This window comes from Sardina pilchardus, chromosome 6, assembly GCF_963854185.1.
Source record: "Sardina pilchardus chromosome 6, fSarPil1.1, whole genome shotgun sequence".
Taxonomy (NCBI): Eukaryota; Metazoa; Chordata; class Actinopteri; order Clupeiformes; family Clupeidae; genus Sardina; species Sardina pilchardus.
The window spans coordinates 26,881,240-26,903,632 of NC_084999.1; the positions used below are offsets into that span (position 1 = coordinate 26,881,240).

At 44.3% G+C, this 22,393-nt stretch overlaps 1 protein-coding gene across 2 annotated transcripts; it reads left to right on the forward strand.

The window, feature by feature from the left end:
* Positions 1-1,076: 1,076 nt before the first annotated feature.
* zdhhc18a (zinc finger DHHC-type palmitoyltransferase 18a) lies at positions 1,077-13,785 on the forward strand. 2 transcript variants are annotated; one of them, XR_009939698.1, is made up of 9 exons: positions 1,077-2,459; positions 2,775-2,935; positions 3,202-3,351; positions 4,104-4,241; positions 5,787-5,838; positions 8,289-8,391; positions 8,907-9,019; positions 9,832-10,600; positions 11,662-11,709. XR_009939698.1 is itself a non-coding variant. In XM_062539253.1 (9 exons), exons 1-9 carry the CDS (start codon positions 2,218-2,220, stop codon positions 12,031-12,033), a joined length of 1,434 nt encoding a protein of 477 aa, XP_062395237.1. In that variant the 5' UTR covers positions 1,077-2,217; the 3' UTR covers positions 12,034-13,785. The 2 variants fall into 2 exon arrangements, 1 of the variants encoding a protein (XP_062395237.1); XM_062539253.1 differs by having other exon boundaries at positions 9,832-9,934; positions 11,662-13,785.
* The last annotated feature ends 8,608 nt before the right edge of the window (positions 13,786-22,393 follow it).

Consider the following 22,393-nt stretch of genomic DNA (forward strand, 5'->3'; position numbering starts at 1 on the left):
TTAAACTTCTTGGATGGTGGCCGTCTTGGGTTTTGGGGTCAGAACAATGTGTTAATGTCAAAAGGATGTCAAAAACACAATCCTTATGGTTAATTTACCACAAAAAATGTCTTCCTGCATCATTTTAGGTGCTCTGGTTTTTATATCTCTTATACATGATTGTGTCAAGTTTGCCTAACAGGGTTAATTCATCAGGCTTTATGGAAAAGTATAATTGTGTATCATCTGCATAAGAATGAAAATGAATGTCATGTTTCCTAATTTAAGAACCATGGGAAAGCATAATGCAGGGAAAATAAGAGGGGCCCCAGTACTGAGCCTTGAGGCACTCCATATTTTATCATAATCTGGGTAGATGGTTCGTTATGGACCAGTACAAATTGTCGACAGTTGGTAAGGTATGATCTTAATCAAGTGAGTGCTGAGTCTTTGATGCCTATGGTATGTTCAAGCCTATCAAGTAGTATGTCATGATCTATGGTGTCAAAGGCAGTGTTTCTTCTAAACGTCACATTTTTGCCTTCCCAGATGGTGGCCATCTTGGGTTTTGGGGTCAAAACAATGAGCTAATGTCAAAATGATGTCAAAATCACAATCCTTATGGTCAATTTACCACAAAAACTGTCTTCATGCATCATTGTAGGTGCTCTGGTTAAAAAGTTCATTTGTGTATTAAAAATGATGTTTTCGCTCTACCAGATGGTGGCCATCTTGGATTTCAGGGCCAAGATGATGTCTAAATCTCAAAATGAGATGTATAGAGAGTATAGAAGTCAAATCAGTCAACAACATATATTTGCCAGAGAATAGTCACGGACTATATTATATGTTATTTTTTGTGATTTTTCTGCATACATTGACCGCCATTTTGAATTTTGGCACTAAAAATGATGAAAAAAATTGGAAACAGGTTGTTTTGTATTCAATGGGGTCCTAGCAAGTAAAAAAACACTAGTTGCAAAAATCTATATGAATCGTTCCTAAAATACACTATCTGGCCCATGACCCCTAGGCTGCGTGACTATTACTGGTAGAACCAGATGGGTCGCTGTTTCAATCACATGTTGTAACCTACCTCCACCAGTGTTGTGTCTGTGCATGTCTAGCCGAAAACTGAACTGAGTCGGACTGTAGGTAGGAGCTGCCAAAAGACATGACTTCACCTCAAGCAGTGAAATACCTGAGTAGCTACAATTTCTCATCAACCTGGTTCTTATATTTAATCTACGAAAAGGACACAAGTGCAGCGGTGTGACTGATAACGCGAGAGAACACGAAAGAATCACAGCTGAAAGATGAAAGCCTGAATTCCGTCTCCAAGAGCTAACATTGTGTTAAGGTGATTGTTAACTGCTACTCGGGTAACGTTACGCCTGTTATTATCCAGAAGCCATAAGTACTATAGCACTTCTAGCCTTTTTTCTCGGTAGCCTCGCTATAAAACGGTGAAAACTACTAGACACGAACTGAACACCTAATTTTACCCGACCAAATGCTGACGAAAATCAATACGCTAACGCTAGTTAAGTCGTGTTTGTTTTGTGGTGGGGATGAGGTCTGACCGTTGTTTGTTAGTGCATTGAATAGCAGTCAATCTCTCTTCGTTAACGTTATTATTACCCATTTTGTTGTGAATATAATGCATGGATAGAGGTGATAGAGTGACATTCGATGTGAGTCCCCCCCCAGTTTACTAACTGGCTAATGTCGGGTGGTCATCTATCATATTTTAGTGAGCTTGCAATCAGTCGGCTTTTTGACTACATGTAACTTAACGGTTCCTGTGAGGCAAGGTTAGCCTCATTACGCTGTCTAAATGATCCAGCAATGTCCCCAGTTAGTTAGCAAAACAAATTGGAGCTTGCTAATTTTAGTTAGCTAGCGATAGTAGCGTACGGCAATATTAGCTTGGAAAAGTAGCTGAAGGCATGTAAGGTTAGCAACCGGTAGTTGTAGTTCTCGTCATTGCATATATTCCCCCCTCTGTCAAGTTGGTTAATAGTCTACAGGTTAACTGTCGTCAAACTGATTAGAGGGAGATATTTACGTTATTTACTTATATGAATGGGTTAACGTTAGCTATTTTGCAGATTGTTTGTTAACGTCAACACTAGCTAATGTTGGCTAGTTTGGTTCCTAGCAAATTCATATGTCAGTGTCACTGCCACATAGTGTTACCAAACCAAGTCAGGCACGGAGTTAAACTTTTCTCAAACCATGAAAAACTGTGAATACCAACAAATTGACCCACGGACACTGACTACACCAACGGCAACACCAACGTCAACACTACCGCTTGCTAGTAAAAATGTCCAGCGACAGCGGAAAAAGTGGGAAGTGTTCCCCGGGAAGAATCGCTTCTTTTGTGACGGAAGGATTATTGTTGCCCGTCAAAATGGTGTACTACCATTGACTCTTGGCCTTATCTTCATCACAAGTGGCCTATTTTTTATATTTGAGTAAGTAAACCTACGCCATCACATGGTGCAATCATTTGTATTATTTAAAGGTAACGTGAAATGTATCAACTGTTTACTACATATAGCGTTATCACAATCTGGCTTTTGAAAACAATGTATCGATCTGGAGTGAATGCGTGTGTTTGAGCATAATTTGTGTAGCCTACTTGTAGTTTTTGTATGTACCATCTTTGAAGAGTGTGTTTGCTGCTTTGCATCATGTATAGGCTACTTAACTACTTTTTCTCTTGGTTTTTTACTGTCTTGGCACAACAGCTAGTAATGTTAACCTTCTTGTCTGTTCCTTGTTCTCAGCTGCCCCTTTCTGGTGGCCCACCTGACTGTATGCATCCCAGTAATAGCTGGGGTGTTGTTTGTGTTCGTGGTCTTCTCTCTCTTGCACACCAGCTTTACAGACCCTGGCATATTGCCGAGGGCCTTGCCAGATGAGGCTGCCGACATTGAAAGGCAGATAGGTAAGAGCCTTAACTTGGTGGTAATAATGGTGGCAGGGGGTCAGGGACTGGTGCACCATCTGTGGCCCTAAAGTTGGGCAGCTGGACTCTTTATGGGCCATAACGTTTACGACTAGACAAGCTCATTGTCATTATGTTGTGCTAGTATTTTTGTGGAAAGGCTGTGGTAGATTTTGCACATCTTTTGGCAAAGTGATAGTTAAACTTCTTTGGATGGACTGGATCTCAGTGTGTGCCTCCTGCTTGTGTGTTCCTCCCTCATGAAGACAACTCAGGCTCCTCCACCTACCGCCCCCCTCCCCGCACAAAGGAGATCCTTATCAATGACCAGGTGGTTAAGCTTAAATACTGCTTTACCTGCAAAATGTTCCGGCCGCCGCGTACATCACACTGCAGCCTGTGCGACAACTGCGTGGGTAAGAGCACAGTCCCTCACTCGCCATGGCAACGGCAATGCTAATCTCTCTTAATCTGTTCACTCTGCTCGTGGGAAGAAAGGGGCTGGTAAATGGTGTCTAGCACAACTCCAATTCATAGACATGGAGAGAATGACACTATTACAGTAGACTTATGGTAACAGATACTCTGCTAATCCTTTAGACTTTAATCTGGGGAAAACATATTTTTACTACTATGCCAATGAAATGCTTAATTTTCTAGTGAAATGTGACCATATGACCTGAAAGAGATTTACTTACAGCAGGAAAAAGCAGATATGTCCCAGGGCAGTATATAGCATAGAATAGAATAGAATATAAACTTGAATTATATGCTGGTTTAACACCAGCAGAGGCTACAGTGTGTATGTCAGTCAGTGTCATCCTTTGCAGATATTGAAGGAGCATGAGAAATACTAATTTATAAAAGCATAATGTTAAAATCTTTTGCAATTCTTGAGTTTACAATTGATTACATTACGCTGAGGATGGTTGCACAGCACAAAGCACATGTCATAAAGTCGTATGAAAATGTCTGACACAGTATGCAGACCTTAGTCATTAGTCATGAGTCATTATGTATTTGTACCAGACAAAAAAAAGCTGTCAAACCAGAACCACAATAAATCTCAGCTTTGTATAGCTTCCTTTGGGGACAAAGCTTGAGTACCATCCTCCAGAAGCTTTGCTTTGTTACATGTCTTGCCTGTGGTTTTGTATGACATTCACAGAGAGGTTTGACCATCACTGCCCCTGGGTCGGGAACTGTGTGGGGAAGCGGAACTACCGCTTCTTCTACACCTTCATTGTGTCGCTGTCTTTCCTGACCTCCTTCATATTCGGCTGCGTGATCACCCATCTCACCTTGCGTAAGTGTGCGCTGAGTCACCGCATCACACCTTTGTTTTGACTCTTGCTATGCTGATACACATACATCACTAACACACACACGCACGCACGCACGCACGCACGCACACGCGCATATATGCTGTCACAGGTTGAGCTGCGCACGCAAGTAAAGCACATTTAGTTTAGTGCTGTTGCTGTTTTGAGCACCTGTACAGCTTATCACAGTAGGTGGCTATAATCCATAAAAGCCTGTTTTCCATGTCGAAAAACACGGATGCAGTTCATGTTGCATGTTTCAAATCCCTTTTCCTGGTGCGCATAAATCTACAGTGTATTTACGCAGCGATGCCTGACAACCGCAAATTAAATGTTCCGGTGATCTCTGAGGGGCCGCTGTTTCCAGAGCTTGTTGTCTGACCTAAATGTCCTGTCACCTCAGGTGCTGATAGGTAACAGCCTGTTGTTGCTGTGCCTGGTGTTAGGTATGTTAGAGTGAGCGAGACTGCACATGTCTCCAGTCAGCATGGAACAATACTTAATTGTGTTCAGGACAGGAGTGTTTTTCTTTGTTGGCATCCACTTGGTATGTCTATGTGGTTTCAGGGTTCATAAGGAAATTTGTCATTTGGTTTTGTCAAGTGTAATGCAAGTACAAATATTTTCAACTTGGGTCAATATTTGTCTGGCCTGCTGCCAGTGGACATTGTTTCCAGTGTAGAGACTGGGTTGATTTTGAAACCATTGTGCCAATTACGGTAGCATTGACCACAGTGGGATTATGGCCCACTTCAACACTAACATTGCAGGCAATATATTATGCTTTTAACAAGCCATATTGACAGTAAGGCCTTGCCTTCAAAAACTTGGTCTGGCTTCAAATATTTGTTGTTTGGTAACATTTCTCCTACTGAGTTTAGTGCTTTGCAGTTTGCCTTGCTCTGGCACTGCCACTTAACGTTGTAAATACATTGCAAACAAATGCTTCACTTTAATCTCAACACACTTAGCCATTGATAGGCTGATTGATGCGTCCAAAATATCCAGTTGTTTCATCTTACAAATATCAGCCAGGGTTCCCACGTTTCATGGAGCCTCTGGAATATTTTATTTTGGAAAGTCTATTCCAGACATGTAAAGTCAGGGTATTTGAACAGTTTTGGTGCAAAGTTATTGAATAGCAGGGAATTTTTTATGCAGCAGTTTAAAACTTACTTGCTAAAATATCAGTAACGCAAAATTGGTGTAATCTGGTTAAAAGCGGTAGTGCTTGCTTGAGTTGCCCAACCTTTATTCAGTGCTGATTTATTAATCTCCTGCTCTAAAAGAGTAAAAGAGTGTTGAACGGTACGTGGCTACTTTGAAATCATTGGTTGGTGTATTGTGCCATTTATTATGTACGAAGTAATGGAAATTCAGGGGGGTTTTCTTCCAAGTCAGGGAAAAATCATGGAATTTTACATTTGATTTAGAATGGTAATCCTGATCCTCTCTAGACCATAACCACAACTTCTCACATCTTCTGTTGAATTGAATCATGGATGGGTGGCTTTTCCTTTTCCTTCTAGGAGCCCAGGGGGGCAACGGCATCCTCAATGCAGTTCAGCAGAGTCCTGCCAGATATCCTTTATGTTTGGTCCCTTCATACACACACACACACACACACACACACACACACACACACACACACGTCTCTCTCCCGCCAGCATGTCCCCAAACAGAGCTCAGCTCATTCAGCTGGCTCTGCCTCTCCTCTGCTCCTCTGCGTCTCCCTCTCCACTCTATCTTAATTCCACTCCCCTCTAATTGGATCAGGCAACTGGCTAAGAGTTACCAGTCATGACGCGGCCCATGTTGACTGCTGACAGGAGGCAGATTGCTGTCTGTGACCGGCAGGTGTTCCTCTGTTGTAATGTTGCTGTAATGACCCCCCCACCCTCTGCCACACCACCCAGACGTCAGTGCTGTCTGGTTTTGTCAGTTTGACTGTGTTAAGGTTTAATGCATCGCTGGCCATACTTACATTGAATAATACATTTAATTTACTCTACCCTATTCTGGTCATTAAGGTGCTTAAATGAGCCATGCCATACACTTTTCAGTTATTTTATAACTGATGGCTCTAAAGTCTATACTGTTTTCTATTGATAAAAATGCCTTGGCTTGTTTTCCCTTATGATTCATGCTCTGAAAACCTTATGGGCTTTTATTTTGATATTAGGCATCCTCCAGGTGTTTTGCTAGATTGCTAACAGGTCAGGATGCAGCAGAAAGGAGAGCAGTGTGATGTAAGAACAATCTGCTTTTCTAGTTCTCCCTTCAATTTTGTGACCTTTTTTTTTCTTATCGTCATTGTAGTCATGGAAATGAACTGTCAGATCTGAAAAGCCTGCTTTGTCCCTTAGTTACATATCTGATTTCAAAGCTGAGGGGGAAAAAAAAGGTTTCTTGCGCCGTGACACAACATGCAGTCATTTTCTCCTCCAAAGCATTTTTGCCTGTTTTTTTGTGTTCTCGTGATGGCAGAGTTTAAATAATTTTAGTTTTATATTAATCTTTACATGTGAACATACTTAGCTCAGGCATGAAAACTCCTCACCTTTCGGCGAAATTCGCCGTTTTGAATAAACATAGGTGACTTACATGATCCGATGAGAAAATATTTAGGGGGGGGGGGTGTCAAGGTGAATTGAATTTATAACTGAGTCATGCGCAGACGCTAACGTATCTTGAGGTGTTTCCAGAGCCGCATTTAAAACGTGTCTGATCAGCAAGGGATGCGTGAATGTAGCCCCTATGCGTTTAATAAACATTAGTGGAAGCCAATTGTTGACAAGGACGCAACGCGAACAGAATGCGCAAGCCAAGTAGCCTCCCTGTTGTGAGCGCAGATAGTTGCGTCTGAGATGTCAGGTGGAATAGTGATCCTGGCGAGGAGAGATGCCGAGGGATTTCACAGGTGGGCTAGTTGAAACTTTCAACTTCTATTGGAAAAAGACGCTGAGACTAGTGTAGCAACGTAGCAGGTTGTTTTCCTCTAATGTTATGAAAGTTAGCGAAATTAGACAAACATGTAGGCTAGACATAACGAGTTCTTTTGATGAAGAATATGCGCAGTTTGAACCATCTAGATCGGCAAACGGTGAAGCAAATAGGCAGACTTTATCAGTATATCAAAGGCTAATGTGACAGTTGAATTAAATGCGCATAAACTGGGCTGGTTCGTTTTGTCCAGAGATAGTTGATTGACATGATAATGCTTTCTGAAAGAAACTTGGGCCCTTACTCAGGCACACTGCGCATAGACGTTACGCAAAGCCTACGCAAAAGATATACAACTCATGGTTCGCAAATGATTAGTAACCAAAAAAAGTTGCGATTGCTTCAGACCACACGTAACGCACGTTCGCGTTTGAGTTATGTGTATGACTTGCGACAAGTTTCAGTTACACCCGGATCATTACGAGTTCGTAAGCCATGCGTAACGTAAATTTACATTTGATTGTCGAGTTGCAGGACCCTGATCAGTAGCCTAGTCTGTGTAGCCTACAGTTTAACATGCAATATGAAGACAGTTCACATAACTTTATTGGTTGGTTAAACACACTAGCACAATATAAACCACAATCTGTAGTAGCCTAGGCTGCATATTAAAACGTTTACAAACAATTAGAAAAATTAAAGCCTATCTACCCTATTTTATATAATAGCCTAATATTAGTTTGAAATAGTGTGTGTCTCAAGCAAGTTTATTGATTACCTGGTTTGGTCCAACAAATATTCAGACTTATCCTTATTCTGATCGTTTAAGTGTCCATTAGGCCTCTGAAATCATGAGAAATGTGTAAAAACTTCAAGCACAGAGAGAGAGAGAGAGAGAAAGAAAGAAAGTGGGTCCCTCACACTTTGGAAGATTTTTGTCCTTTTTTTGTCCTTTTTTTTCAGAGGTGGGGGGGGTCGGAGAAGAGTCTTCTCACCTTTTTCACCCCTGACCCGTTTTCATGCCTGTTAGCTATTCATTCCATCATAAATGCTGACTATTTCTCCATTTGAACCTTAACATTTTGCACTATTGTGGAGCTGGTGGTGTGCTTCTTCTCCATATGGTCTGTTTTGGGCCTGTCAGGCTTCCATACTTACTTGGTAGCCTCAAACCTAACCACCAATGAAGACGTGAGTATTGTTTCATTTATGGCCCTTTCCTAAACTAAGTACTATGCCCTCTCCCTAGCCACCAGCACCCTTTGCGTCTTCACGTGGAGAGTTCGCCATATTAAGGGCCGTATGAAGCCAGATATTATTGTGGTAGTGTATTATAAACCCTCGAACACCGAGTGAACACTTATGGTGATCATGGAGTGCACTTCATACAAATGTGAGTTTTGTGTCAGTGAATCTTTAAACAAATCCACGCTTACGCCAGATTCTGTGTCCACTAGGGAGAGGGAAGATGGTCCTAAAACTGATAGCCATAGTTCCACCTCACACCCTAATCATTCCCATCCGAGTGCACTCCATAACCATGGGAGAGTTTAGGGACTGGTTTCGGAAAGGGCCTCTTACTTCCTTCAGTGGTGAAACAGACTGAATAAGTTATTGTGTGTGCCATGATCACCTGTATAGCTCACAAAAATGTTTACTCAAAGTGAGATTTAGGCCATTTGCACAACCATTTTTTTTACCGACAGATCAAAGGGTCGTGGTCGAGCAAAAGAGGGGTAGAGGACTATAAGAACCCTTACAGCTACAACAACATTTTCACCAACTGCTGTGTGGTGCTCTGTGGACCTATGCCACCCAGGTAAGGACTGCGGTCTTGTCTCTCTTGTTTTGAAGCCATTGAACTGGATTGCATTTGCAGCTCATTGCTCCCACAGTGTGGTTGTGCAATGCTGTTGCCATTGACTGATCCCTTTTGGCAGCAGAGTTCTACTCAAACTTGTCTGGGGAGAATAAATCAATATAGACATGTACGTGTCAGTACTTGCCAGAGTGCACTAAGCCTCGGGGGTATTCCAAGTGCGTAAGTAAACGCTGAGTAAGTGGTAAATCTCCTACAACGATAGCCCTATGCCATTGTTTTGTTAGGGGAATGAAGCCACGCAGCTCTTTGGGAGGTTTACCACTTACAATGTATTAACTTACCCAGGTTTGTCACTAAACCACATACTTGGAATGCCTGCCTGATCAACAATATATTTGTTTATTTATGACATGGTAGACAGCTCTTAATAGTGGCCTATGATCACCTTCTGTTTAAGACCATATTGCATATGACCCAACTCATGTAATGCAGTGGTGTGCTGTACAGTAATTTCATGTGCATTAGCCGCATTGGGTATAGGCCGCAGGACAGTGTTTTAAACAAGTTAAAAGAAATATAACTATATAAATACCATATTAGGTGTCTCCATGTAACAACCTCATAGCTGAAGAAATGTAGTAATAATCTATGTAGAAGCTGTGGCTAATAGTTGGGAAATTACGGTATCGTTCTGCTTTCTCCATATGTGGGGTTGAGTTACGTCCTCATTTGGGTCCTGTGTGCTTCATGTGGGTCCTGTGTGCTACATGTCCTACGTTTGCTACATGTGGGTCCTGTGTGCTTTCCAGTTTGATCGACAGAAGAGGTTTCCTGCCTCCAGAGGACATTCCACCCATCATTACTACGGAGCAGGAGCTGCCTCCCTTCCTGGCCAAGAACGACACAAACATGGTAGGAGCGCCATCTAGAGATGCTGAAGAAGTCAGCTGTTCAGACTTTTGTTACACTTTCTGTTGTGGTGAAGAAGGCAAGGTAACTTTTGCAGATATTTATTTCACTCCAAAATAACTGTCTGTTTGTGGAGAAGAAGCTTGAGCCCTCTGAGATATTCCTGCCGTGCGGTCTGTGGATGGACCTCGGCGGAGTGTTTATCATTTTGCGCGATTGAACTGACCAACCTCTCTCCCCACAAGATGAAAAAGACAGTCAGATGTCGCCACCAAAATAAGGAAAGGGAGCAGACTTATCAAGTGATCCCAATATTTGTGAATAAATATGGCAAAGAAACCCAAAGCTGTCTGGCTATGGTCCACAGGTTTTAAGCTGCATGATCTAGTAACCGCAGACTGTCTACATGTGTCCATATAATATGACGGGTGTGTAACAGGGTGTGATGTACCCAATCCATGTAAAACCACAACAGTTACCAGTGAGTGGACTTCTTGAGCTCCCTCTTTAAGTGTGTGGCCCTGCACTCATGGCTAGTGTTGTGTTGTGCTGTATAATCCTGCCCCCACAGGAGGAGACCTGCCAGGATTTTGCGGTGTCCTGCACTGGCTGATGGGAAGCATGCCCCCTCCGCTGGGCATGGGAGGGGGCAGCGGGGATGGTAAGGGGGTGAGTGAGGAGATATAACGGGCATCGCGATGCCCGCCCAGCCGCCCGCCTGCCCACTCTCCTGGCTCTGCATGCCCGTCTGGTGCTCCATCCCTCTCTCACTGCGTGCTCTGTCGCTCTTTCTCTCTCTGTCTCTCACACGCTGTCTGTCCGTCCGTCTCTCTTGACCACTCTGTCACTCGTCATGATTATTGTCTCCCCATGCTTCCTCAGCTCGTCCGAAGCTTGCTGAAATGCGGAACTCTTAGTGGACCGTACTGTAGGCCATCTCTACCGAAACAGATGGGGCCTTGAAGCGTTATACTCAAAACCCTGCAGATTCAGTGTGCTCACGCTCAGTCTGCTATAACGATGTGTCAAAAGTTACTCTGTGAAAGAAAAGGTAGTTTATATGAATGTTGAAATTCCTATATTTAAATATGTTCCTACGTTGACATTTTAAAAAGTGGAATTGGAATTTGACATTTATCATTTATTATTGTTAATTTATTTGATACTTATATTATTCATTTTAGATCCTATAAATAAGTTTTCTTTCTGACAAGATCTTCAAATTGAATTCTCATCTCAAAAACTGTTACAAGATGGATAATCACAGCCATCCTGCAATTTGTTTTCCTGTAGTTTTTTGTGACCTTGAGGAAACTAATATTCTTACATTCCTACATTTTCTCTCCATAACTACAGTTGTGATTATCCATGGTGGTGGTGGTGTCGATTTCTTGTTCGTGTGTAGTTTCTTTTTGATTAAAATTGTTCATTGACTTCCTCTCATCCCGTCCAGCTGGCTTCGTGAGCGCACTGCCTCGCCAGACTCACCCCTGCCCATCCTGCACTGTCTTCACTCGGCTAACCATCTTTCTCATCCCTCCTAGCCACTCACCCTCTGCTCACTCACTCACTCACTCACCCTCTGCTCACTCACTACTCACTCACCCTCTCCCTGCTTGTTCGCTCACTCAATTACTCTTTCCCTTTGTGTGTTTTTTCTCTTTCCTTCTCCTCTTCTCAATATCCCCCCTCTCCTTATCCCCGCCCCCTTTCCCAAAATCTCTGCACAGTGTACGCAAGGCACCAAGGATCTGCTCGAGACGATGGCTCGCTCCCCCATGTGTCAGGGCCAGTGCTCGCCCGGCACCCCCAAAACGGTCCCGCTGAGCCCCAGCCAGCACGACACGCGTCCGCTCACCATCTCCAGCCCACAGGGCTCCCGTGCCCCCTCGCCACCCTCGCCACCCTCGCCACCCTCCACCGGCTGCTCCGGGCGCCAGGCCCCGGAGACGCACCCCTGCCCCTCCTCTCGAGGCGTCTTCCGACCTACGCTGCGCATCCCCAACCCCGGCTTCCTGCTGGGCAGCCCGGCGTACCTGCACCCGCACGGCGCCCTCATCTTCAGCGACTCCCCGGAGCTTGGCTTCCTGCCTCTGCCATAGCGTCTCCACGCACCAGACAAGACGCACGCTGTACCCTACAAACACTGAACACTGCGTATGTAGGTACAACCCTCGAATGCTTGGTCACCCTCCCTGCCTTTGGTGGTGGTGGGCATTTTGAATGCTTAATTACTGCCTCAAGCCTTGGTGGCCAGGCCACACCAGCCCTGAACACGAGGACCACAGGGCTTTTCCTTCCTCAAAGCGGCAGACTCTTAACGCGTGGGTACGACAACTCCGTACACCGAACTGAACACTTTTGTTATTCCCTTGAACCCCTGAGCTCTGAAGTATGGTATGTCCAAGCATGCTGTCTGCCACAAACTCCGAGAGAGAGAGGCGTGCTGTTCAGAAAGCCATTGTAGATGAACTGTTGCAGTAGCACATGGCCTTGGATGCCAGCTCTCCGGGCATTGACGCCAGAGGACTGCTGATAGCATCAGGGCAAGGTTATCGGCATGATTACCGATTGTGATTACTGTCTTTAGTTGTTGTTGTTATTATTATTATTATTATTATTATTATTATTGCTATTATTATTATTTTAAAACTCAGGATTCTTGTGAGACGCCATATATCCTTAAACCCCATCCCTGGAATTCTTAGTAAGGAAAGTGACGGGAAAACAAGTGTGTTCCCACAAACCTCAACTCAACACCAAACTAAAGCACAAAACCGCAAACAAAACTAAACAATATTTCATGCACTTTCCCCAGCCTAATACATCTCATTAAGCGAGACCTGTTTAAGTCCCAGAGCCTCAAAGTGAGGCTGCCTGAAGCAGCCTTTGCACCATCGCAGGTCAGGCCTCTGCCTCAAGCATCTCAGTAAGCTGATTTCCACTGTGGAGAGTGTGCTTGATGGGATGGGCCTGATGGGATCGTGCGGACGGGACATGGGGGCCCTGTGGCAGAAAAAGAGATTTGAAAGACAAACGGCAGGGGATTGACGGTTCGTGTCTCTTTTGCTGCCCCGAGGCTCTTTTTCCATCGGTCCCCCACTCTTCCTCTATCATTGTTAGATCCCTCTGTCTGAGTTGCTCTGAGTTGGTGTGGTGAGGTCAGGACAGGGGCACGTTAGCAAATCATTTCACTCCATGTTTGCGGACTTCTGTCTGTTAAATGTCAGGTGAAAGCATATGAGACTCTTACTTGGATGTGTTGGGCTACTAAAAATTGTGTTAGTGTTTGGTTATGACAAATTTGTACTTTTCTAGGTCAGGGATGATATAGTATTACGTTTCCTGCTCTGTTTGTTTCTTTTTATCAAACAAATAATGACCACCACATTGTGGACATTGTGTGTGTTTTGATTTTTGATATTCCTTTTCAGAATTATGTTACTGTCTAATGTGAGTATTGCCACAGGAAAAATAGGCTCTATTAAGCAACCATGGAAACCTGTATGAAATGTAGAGTTAAGTCTGCTTAACGGAACATTTGTCATGCAGAATTGAAACTGGAACGTTGGCCTTCTGTTACGATGTTAATACCGATGATGATTTTTGTAATGGTAGTTGATGAGTTGAATGAGTTTACTGTAACCCAGCACACAACACTACACCTCTGGCCACCACTGTCCCGCTCCTTCACCTTCTACCCTCCCAGCAAACAGGGGCCCATGTCCCCCCAGTCCCCCACAGTCTGGTCCTACTCTGGGTCAAAAGTACTTTTTGGACTAGGAACACTTGCCACTGCCAACATGTATTTGCTGCCTAGTTTTGATGGGTCAGTAAATAGATTTGAACCAGTACGACTGTGAGAAGTCTTTTTGTCTGCTGCATGCTCATGCAAAATGCTGCTGCTGATGTGCACAGGTGTAGGTGTGTGAATCCTCCGTCCACTCATCTGTTTACATTCACATACTTACATACAAATGTAATTCTGGGACTGAGATTTTCATTACTTTTTCATACGTCATGTAGGTCTTAAGGTCTACTAATTTGATCTCATTGAGCTTTGAATATGTTCTCTCTAAGTTAGCTGTTCTCCATCCACTCTAATGCTTAGGAGCTGATCCTCTGGCAAATTACCAAAATTACGTATGTATTATACAGTAGGTGGAGGAAATTGAAAACCATTGCTACACGTGTATCTGTGTGTGAGAAGTAGCAAGTACACAAGTCGTGCCGTATTTTATTAGGGCTATCACACTCTCTTCCGTGAATGTTCTAGAAATGAAACCAGAGTCCACCACACACAGACAAGCCTTGCTGTGAGATTTATTTTAAGTGACCTTTGCCTCTGCCAAGTAATCCCATACCCTTTTGCCAGTCGTCGTCATGGACTCTCATTTTTGATACAGTACCTGTTTGTGACACCAGGAGGCGCACTCTGCTTCCCAATCACCAGCCTGCACTGCCTTGTGGCCTGGAGATTTCCCATGGCACAAGTGAAGAGAATGCAGTTCAAAGACGGGCCACCCTGCCTTAAGTTAAGCCACTTGCCTTCAGCATACCAATGCACATGAGGTAGAGATCAAAACTTATATTGATATGAACAACATGTGAAGTAAGCAACAGAGTGCTTGTTTGATAACTGCACTGCTGCTAAACCCATAAAGTAAGCACATGGAAGGTGTTGTGCAACCCATTCCATTTATAACCGCCGTCATAGAGAATCATGGTACAGTTTTAGACAAACCATGCTATTGGGAGTCCCGCTTATAATGTGGTCTTGTGAAGGAAAGTGAAAGTGATATAGCCAAAGATCCTTCATTACTGACGCTTTAACCCTTTCTGATATAGCTGTCCGGCTCTTCTCAATGTCTCTCCTCGGTCCTCTATAACGAATGATGGGGCGGCAACCATGGGATAGTCTATCCAGTGTTCTTTATAGATCAGTGGGAACGAGCCGGAGGACCTTGGATCTGGGACCGAGGAGAGACGTTGAGAAGAGCCTCATGTGGCACTGTAAAGGTACTGAGGACTGGTTTCATGTAGAGGGGGTTGTATATGCCACTTCTCCTTTGGGTAGAGAACAGCCAGATGCCTTTCATATGGCACTCGTACTGTGGTCGTGCCATTCACTGTTTCCCAGAACTTCTGTGCTTAATTTCACCAAAACCCCTGTCGCTCTGAAGCTAATGTGTTAGCGAGCGCATGACAGCATTTCTAAATAAATAATGTCAGGGTTGCTCATATATTTGTTCCCTTCACGCACTAGCTGTAAATTATCCTTGTCTGTGGCACTGACAGTTAGCAGATGGAAATCGTGACCAAGTGTCTGGATGGCTTGCGTGCGTGGCTTTGCAAGAGGAACAAGCTGTAAGGGAAGGTGGGGAGATTAGTGTCTCTGCTGGGTGGACTCACTCTCCGGGACCCGTCTCTTGACCCTTGAATGAAATGTGAGAGGAGCATTAGGCCCTTGCTGGCCTTCATTATTTAGCGTCATAAATAATGGTTTATTTTGGTTGTTAAGGCCTCTGACCTGCGCTTGGATGCTTGGAGCTCTGACCTGCGACTCATTTACCATGACCTCCTTTTGGTCGGAGATGACTCTGGTTGACTCTGGGTCTCTGGTTAAATCTGTGTTGTATGGATGGCAGTATTGGTGGTGTCCGATGCTCATATAGGTGCAGTGACACCACTTCATGGCAACATTATGTTTGTTTGTTTTTTAAAGTAGAAAACAGACTCCTTATACAGTTTTGTTTCATTCAATTAATTTCATATTATTCGGTTTGTAAGAAGTGGTATTGGAGTTTCCCTAGTCGAAGTGCCCTTGAACAAGGCACCTAACCCCTCACTGCTCCCCGAGCGCCGCTGGTTGGGCAGGCAGCTCACTGCTCTGGGTTGTGTGATTCACCTCACTGTGTGTTCACTGTGTGCTGTGTGTTCACTAATTCGGTTAAATTGGGTTAAATGCAGAGAACTGAATTTCCCTCACGGGATCAAAAAAGTATATATTCTATTCTATTCTATTCTTGAATAGAGCAACTACTGTAGGAACATTTGATGGCTGTTCCCACAGTGAGGAGAGATATCTGATTTATTGTGAGTTTATAGGCCATGATAACAGTGTTGCTGTCACCAGTTGGTAAGACGGCGACTGACTGTAATCAACGTCCCTCGACTGACTTTGAACCTGGCCTGTGATTAAGTGCACGACGGAGTGGAAGAGCAAAGGAAAGTTGGGTTTGGCAATCAGCTCTTATCTCTTGCAGCCTGTCTGAGCCTCAAGGAAGCCCTTCTTCTCTAGCCCCAGTGATAACCTCCATTTCTTACCTCCAAAAGAATGCTTTGCAGTCCTTTGCAAGGTGGGAGGAAGGAAGAAAGAAAGGACACAAATCTAGGTTCTCCTTGCTCCAACAAGTTTGACTGATAATTACAGAGATTAGATTGTCTCATCTATATGTTGATACCAGACACCTTTCAGTAGAAGCTGCAATACTTGTGATTGCATAGTTTCATTAGACCAATGTAGCTCCGGGATGAGAGGCAGTTAGAGCAATAACTGTACTGTACTGTTGCTAGTGGCCTGTGGACTGTCCCGGGACACCCAAGCACTGTCCCGAGACACTAGACACTGTCCCGGGACACCTAAGCACTGTCCCGGGACACCCAGACACTGTCCCGGGACACCTAAGCAATGTCCCGGGACACCCGAGCACTGTCCCGAGACACTAGACACTGTCCCGGGACACCTAAGCACTGTCCCGTGACACCCAGACACTGTCCCGGGACACCCGAGCACTGTCCCGGGACACTAGACACTGTCCCGGGACACCTAAGCACTGTCCCGGGACACCCAAACACTGTCCCGGGACACCCGAGCACTGTCCCGAGACACTAGACACTGTCCCGGGACACCTAAGCACTGTCCCGTGACACCCAGACACTGTCCCGGGACACCCGATCACTGTCCCGGGACACCCAAGCACTGTCCCGAGACACTAGACACTGTCCCGGGACACCCAGACACTGTCCCGGGACACCCAAACACTGTCCCGAGACACTAGACACTGTCTCGGGACACCCGAGCACTGTCCCGAGACACCCAGACACTGTCCCGGGACACCCGAGCACTGTCCCGGGACACCCAAGCACTGTCCCGAGACACTAGACACTGTCCCGGGACACCTAAGCACTGTCCCGTGACACCCAGACACTGTCCCGGGACACCCGAGCACTGTCCCGGGACACCCAAGCACTGTCCCGGGACACCCAGACACTGTCCCGAGACACTAGACACTGTCCCGAGACACCTAAGCACTGTCCCGTGACACCCAGACACTGTCCCGGGACACCCGATCACTGTCCCGGGACACCCAAGCATTGTCCCGAGACACTAGACACTGTCCCGGGACACCCAGACACTGTCCCGGGACACCCAAACACTGTCCCGAGACACTAGACACTGTCTCGGGACACCCGAGCACTGTCCCGAGACACCCAGACACTTTCCCGGGACACCCAAGCACTGTCCCGTGACACTAGACACTGTCCCAGGACACTTAAGCACTGTTCCGGGACACCCAAGCACTGTCCCGGGACACCCAAACACCGTCCCGAGACACTAGACACTGTCCCGGGACACCCAAGCACTGTCCCGGGACACCCAAACACTGTCCCGAGACACTAGACACTGTCCCGGGACACCCGAGCACTGTCCCGAGACACTAGACACTGTCCCGGGACACCTAAGCACTGTCCCGTGACACCCAGACACTGTCCCGGGACACCAAAGCACTGTCCCGGGACACCCAGACACTGTCCCGGGACACCCAAGCACTGTCCCGGGACACCCAGACACTGTCCCGGGACACCCAAACACTGTCCCGAGACACTAGACACTGTCCCGGGACACCCAAGCACTGTCCAAAATTAAGTGCATTTTTATGTAGGCCTCTAAGGGTTTTCTAAAAGCCCCTTCCCATAAAATGATAATTATTATATGTTTTATTTGTATAGAACCCCTGGCATGTAGTCATTGTATCTTTTCACTTTGTTTGCTTTATGTTTGCCTAAATTAATAATTAATTTGCATCAACAAACACGTCACTGATTTCAGAGGTTCCGTGCCCTCCCCCCATTTCTCCCAATGGTTACTCCTTCATCACGCAATGCAAAAGTTGTCATAGTGACAGAACAGCTGACTGCAGAAGTGCCAGTGGTGCGCCCGCTTCAGACGTTATCAGTCCATTGAATGGGCGTTATCAATCGTAATCAGCCTCATAGTTATGGGTTAGAAGGCGCCATCTCCGCCTTCTAGCAGGTTCAGAAGGCTGTTATCACGCATTCGCATGGTTGACCACGATACAAACACATTGGGATCCCAGAATTCAATCAGAAATCAGAAACGGAAATTACCGAGCAGTGACGAAGTAAAACAAATAATTCAAATCGGGGAAAGGAAGTGAGCTGTGTTTCGTTGCGTTGTTATGATATTGAATTGTGCATTTGCAAAACTGATGAAACCGGAGAAAAAAATTTAGCCTACGCCATATATTACCCTGCACCGTATTGTTTGGTTGCTCATCTGGTTTATTCAGGTTGCTCATCTGGTTTATAAATGCATGCATTTCATATTGATTTGTGCATTTGCAAAACTTTAGATCGGGAAAAAATGACAGCATACGCCATACGGTCACAATTATGACCATTGGGATTAAATGGGTCAATGGGTTAACTCTGCCTCCTTACCAGGTTCCTTTAAAGGTTTTCACCAACTCAGCCCTCCAAGTATACATGTTTACTTTGGAAAAAAGAAACATTTTGAGCCTGGCTTTATCACTATCTGATTTTGTGTGTATGCAAATTAGAGCCTTTTTTATGAGATAGGGCCTAATTTGCATATGTAAACATTAAAATATAAAAAACATGCAATACATTTTTTTCTCATCTTAGCACAAGTAACCAACTAAGAAAGTTTCATAGTGATATCTATTATTTACATTTGTTACCCTATTCACCTGCACCCTATTCACCTTAATTGCCTATATATTTATGCTAATTATGCAAATTGCCCAAAGTGCAACTTTAGGCAACCAAGTTAAATTCCATCTATTAGGCCTATAGATGACATTTCTGCAATAAAACTATTTAGGGTACTCAACATTTCTGGGTTCAAGAAATTACGACTAGACTACATGATGTAGGAGCCCAACTCACACTAGCCACCTCATAATCACCACACTGATTCCCCCCAAAACACACACATCACACCTCGGAAGGGGGTGGCACCCCAACCATTGGCCCAGGAGGCACAGAGCCCATCAGAACATCTAACACATTAACTGTGCCCACATACTTTTTAAGAACTTAGACACGCTACAATACTATGAAATTCATTCAGATTATTATAGGGTGTTGCAGGGATTTATATGGTGCTTGCTATGGTAAATACAAAATCCCAACACCCAAAAAACTACCACCACTCAAAAATATACGTCAGTCGTAACGGTGATGTCATCCTGACCTATGGTCTTCTCAAGCACAAAGAAGGGTGGAATATAACTTATTACAGCTACATAGGTATGGGTTAGAAGGGGCCATCTCCACCTTCTAGCAGGTTTGGAAGGCTGGCCCCTTCTAACCCATACCTATGGGGCTGATTACGATTGATAATGCCAATTCAATGGAGGGATAACAGCCTTCTGAACCTGCAAGAAGGTGGAGATGGCTGTTAAGACTGACGTATATTTTTGAGTGTTGGTAGTTTTTTGGGTGTAATATAAGCATAGCTCATCTGAAGTAGCCCAAATCATATATTGTTGGAAAGCTTGAGGAGTGTAGATGTGATTTAAGCTGTAATAAGTTATATTCCACCCTTCTTTGTGCTTGAGAAGACCATATGCGAGGATGACATCACCGTTAAGACTGACGTATATTTTTGAGTGTTGGTAGTTTTTTGGGTGTAATATAAGCATAGCTCATCTGAAGTAGCCTAAATCATATATTTTTGGAAAGCTTGAGGAGTGTAGATGTGATTTAAGCTGTAATACCCTTTGAACGCTTGGGGTGTGAATGCGATTTAAGTTACAAGTTATATTCCTCCCTTCTGCTTGAGAGGACCATAGGTCAGGATGACATCACCATTACGACTATATTTTTGAGTGGTGGTAGTTTTTTGGGTGTTGGGATTTTGTATTTAGCATAGAAGCACCATATCAATTCCTGCAACACCCTATAATAGTATGAATGAATTTCATAGTATCAATAGTATTAGTTATAAATTGTGTAGGCCTACCTTGCATTGACAGATTTGCCCAATTATGAAATGTTAATTCAACTTCATTGCTAGCAAAATTACCATGCAATCAAGCCATTTATTAGACATAAAAGCCTGAATAAACTAGCCTGGCAAGCCAAACTACACAGACATGTATAGTTTGGGGTCGGACCATTCACAGAGTTGAAGCCTGTGGGTGGGATGAACAGTTGTCTTTCAAACTGCCTCTGCATGTAATAGGCCAGCATTTGTGACCAATCGTAGCCGGTCGGCAAAACGGCAAATACATCCTTCTTTAAAACAAATGACTTGAGTGCTTCTTTCTGCTCAAACTTCAAAGAAAAGCCCAAGTTTAACTCTTCCAAATCCGATTCAAACGAGCGCGCTTCGTTAGCCTCATCCATCTTTTGTTTTTCTCTATGGTTGTGCGATACGGTCTCAAACCCAACTCGTTGAACGAGGACGCATGGTCCAGCCCCCTGGCGTCTTATCGGAAGCCGAAGGTGAGCTAAGGCGGGCTCAAGGACTCCGTACACAGATAGAGCGTTCTGATTGTCTAGGCTGAACTCGAGCCTAGCGCAGGCTTGTCCTCAACGGTGCGACCCTAGACCATCCCGCTAGGCAAAAATATTTTTGGCCGCTAGGGTGCGTCTAGATTTCTAGGCAATGAATAAACCAGATGAGCAACCAAACAATACGGTGCAGGGTAATATATGGCGTAGGCAACCATTTTTTCCCCCCGATTTCATCAGTTTTGCAAATGCACAATTCAATATAGCCTAATAACAACGCAATGAAACGCAGCTCACTTCCTTTCCCCGATTTGAATTCTTCGTTTTACTTCGTCACTGCTCGGTAATTTCCGTTTCTGATTTCTGATTGGATTCTGGGATCCTAATGTGTTTGTATCGAGGTCAACCATGCGAATGCGTGATAGCAGCCTTCTGAACCTGCTAGAAGGTGGAGATGGCGCCTTCTAACCCATAACTATGAGGCTGATTACGATTGATAACGCCCATTCAATGGACTGATAACGTCTGAAGCGGGCGCACCACTGACACTTCTGCAGTCAGCTGTTCTGTCACTATGACAACTTTTGCATTGCGTGATGAAGGAGTAACCATTGGGAGAAATGGGGGGAGGGCACGGAACCTCTGAAATCAGTGACGTGTTTGTTGATGCAAATTAATTTAGGCAAACATACAGCATACAAAGTGAAAAGATACAATGACTACACGCCAGGTGTTCAATACAAATAAACATAATATTTATAATTTTATGGAAAGGGGCTTTTAGAAAACCCTTAATACCCTACATAAAAATGTACTTAATTTTGTTTGGAAGAGAAATTAATCTAACATTCGGTCACACTTGGGTGCCAATGGAGTTTAGGTGTTAGCACTGTCGTAGGACAGCCTATTCTCTGGTATCTGTGTGGCAAGACAGCTTTCCGCAGAGGTGACTGGATGTCTGGGAAAGTGGTTGGGAGTGGCAGGGCAGTGTCTTATGGCTATGGTTATGGCTATGGTTATTTAGCAGACGCCTTTGTCCAAAGCGACATACAAATAAATAACAATACAAATTAAATTAACAGTGAACAATTACAAACTAGGGAGAATAGTAATATTATCAGTAAAACAATAATTTTAAGCACTAACCTAATGAGAAATAAAACAGTGAAATGAGAATAGCAATCAAATAAGTCACTCAGTTAATTATATATAATAATAATAATAACTAAAGCATGGTATGGCTAAATTTAAGGACAATAGCAAAATAAATTTCAAATTCTATCAATAGACAAATTATAACAAAACAATACTATTATACAAACCATAACACATCACAAACTCAAAGGACAAAGTGCATATTAAATAAATATGCCTTAAGACCCCTCTTAAAGGATCCAAAGCTGTTGCTGGAACGGAGAGCACTGGGCAACTCATTCCACCAACACGGAACCACTGAAGAATAGGATCTACAATTTGACCTAGCATGTATGGTTGGTCGACATAACAGACGCTCCTCAGAAGATCGCAATGGGCGGTTGGGAATGTACATCGTGATTAAAGAACTGAAGTAGCTGGGAGCAGGTCTTATGGCCGTGACAGTGAGGGTGTCCAGGGACAGTACTTGGCTGTCCCAAGACGGCGTCTAGTCTTAGGACAGTGCTTGGGTGTCCCGAGACA

Bases quoted from the DNA above. Each gene is read 5' to 3' on its own strand.
- zdhhc18a (XM_062539253.1), top strand. From the start codon at position 2,218: ATGAAAAACTGTGAATACCAACAAATTGACCCACGGACACTGACTACA. The intron at 3,352-4,103 runs GTAAGAGCACAG...TGACATTCACAG, and splicing joins CCTGTGCGACAACTGCGTGG to AGAGGTTTGACCATCACTGC. The intron at 8,392-8,906 runs GTGAGTATTGTT...TTTTACCGACAG, and splicing joins ACCTAACCACCAATGAAGAC to ATCAAAGGGTCGTGGTCGAG.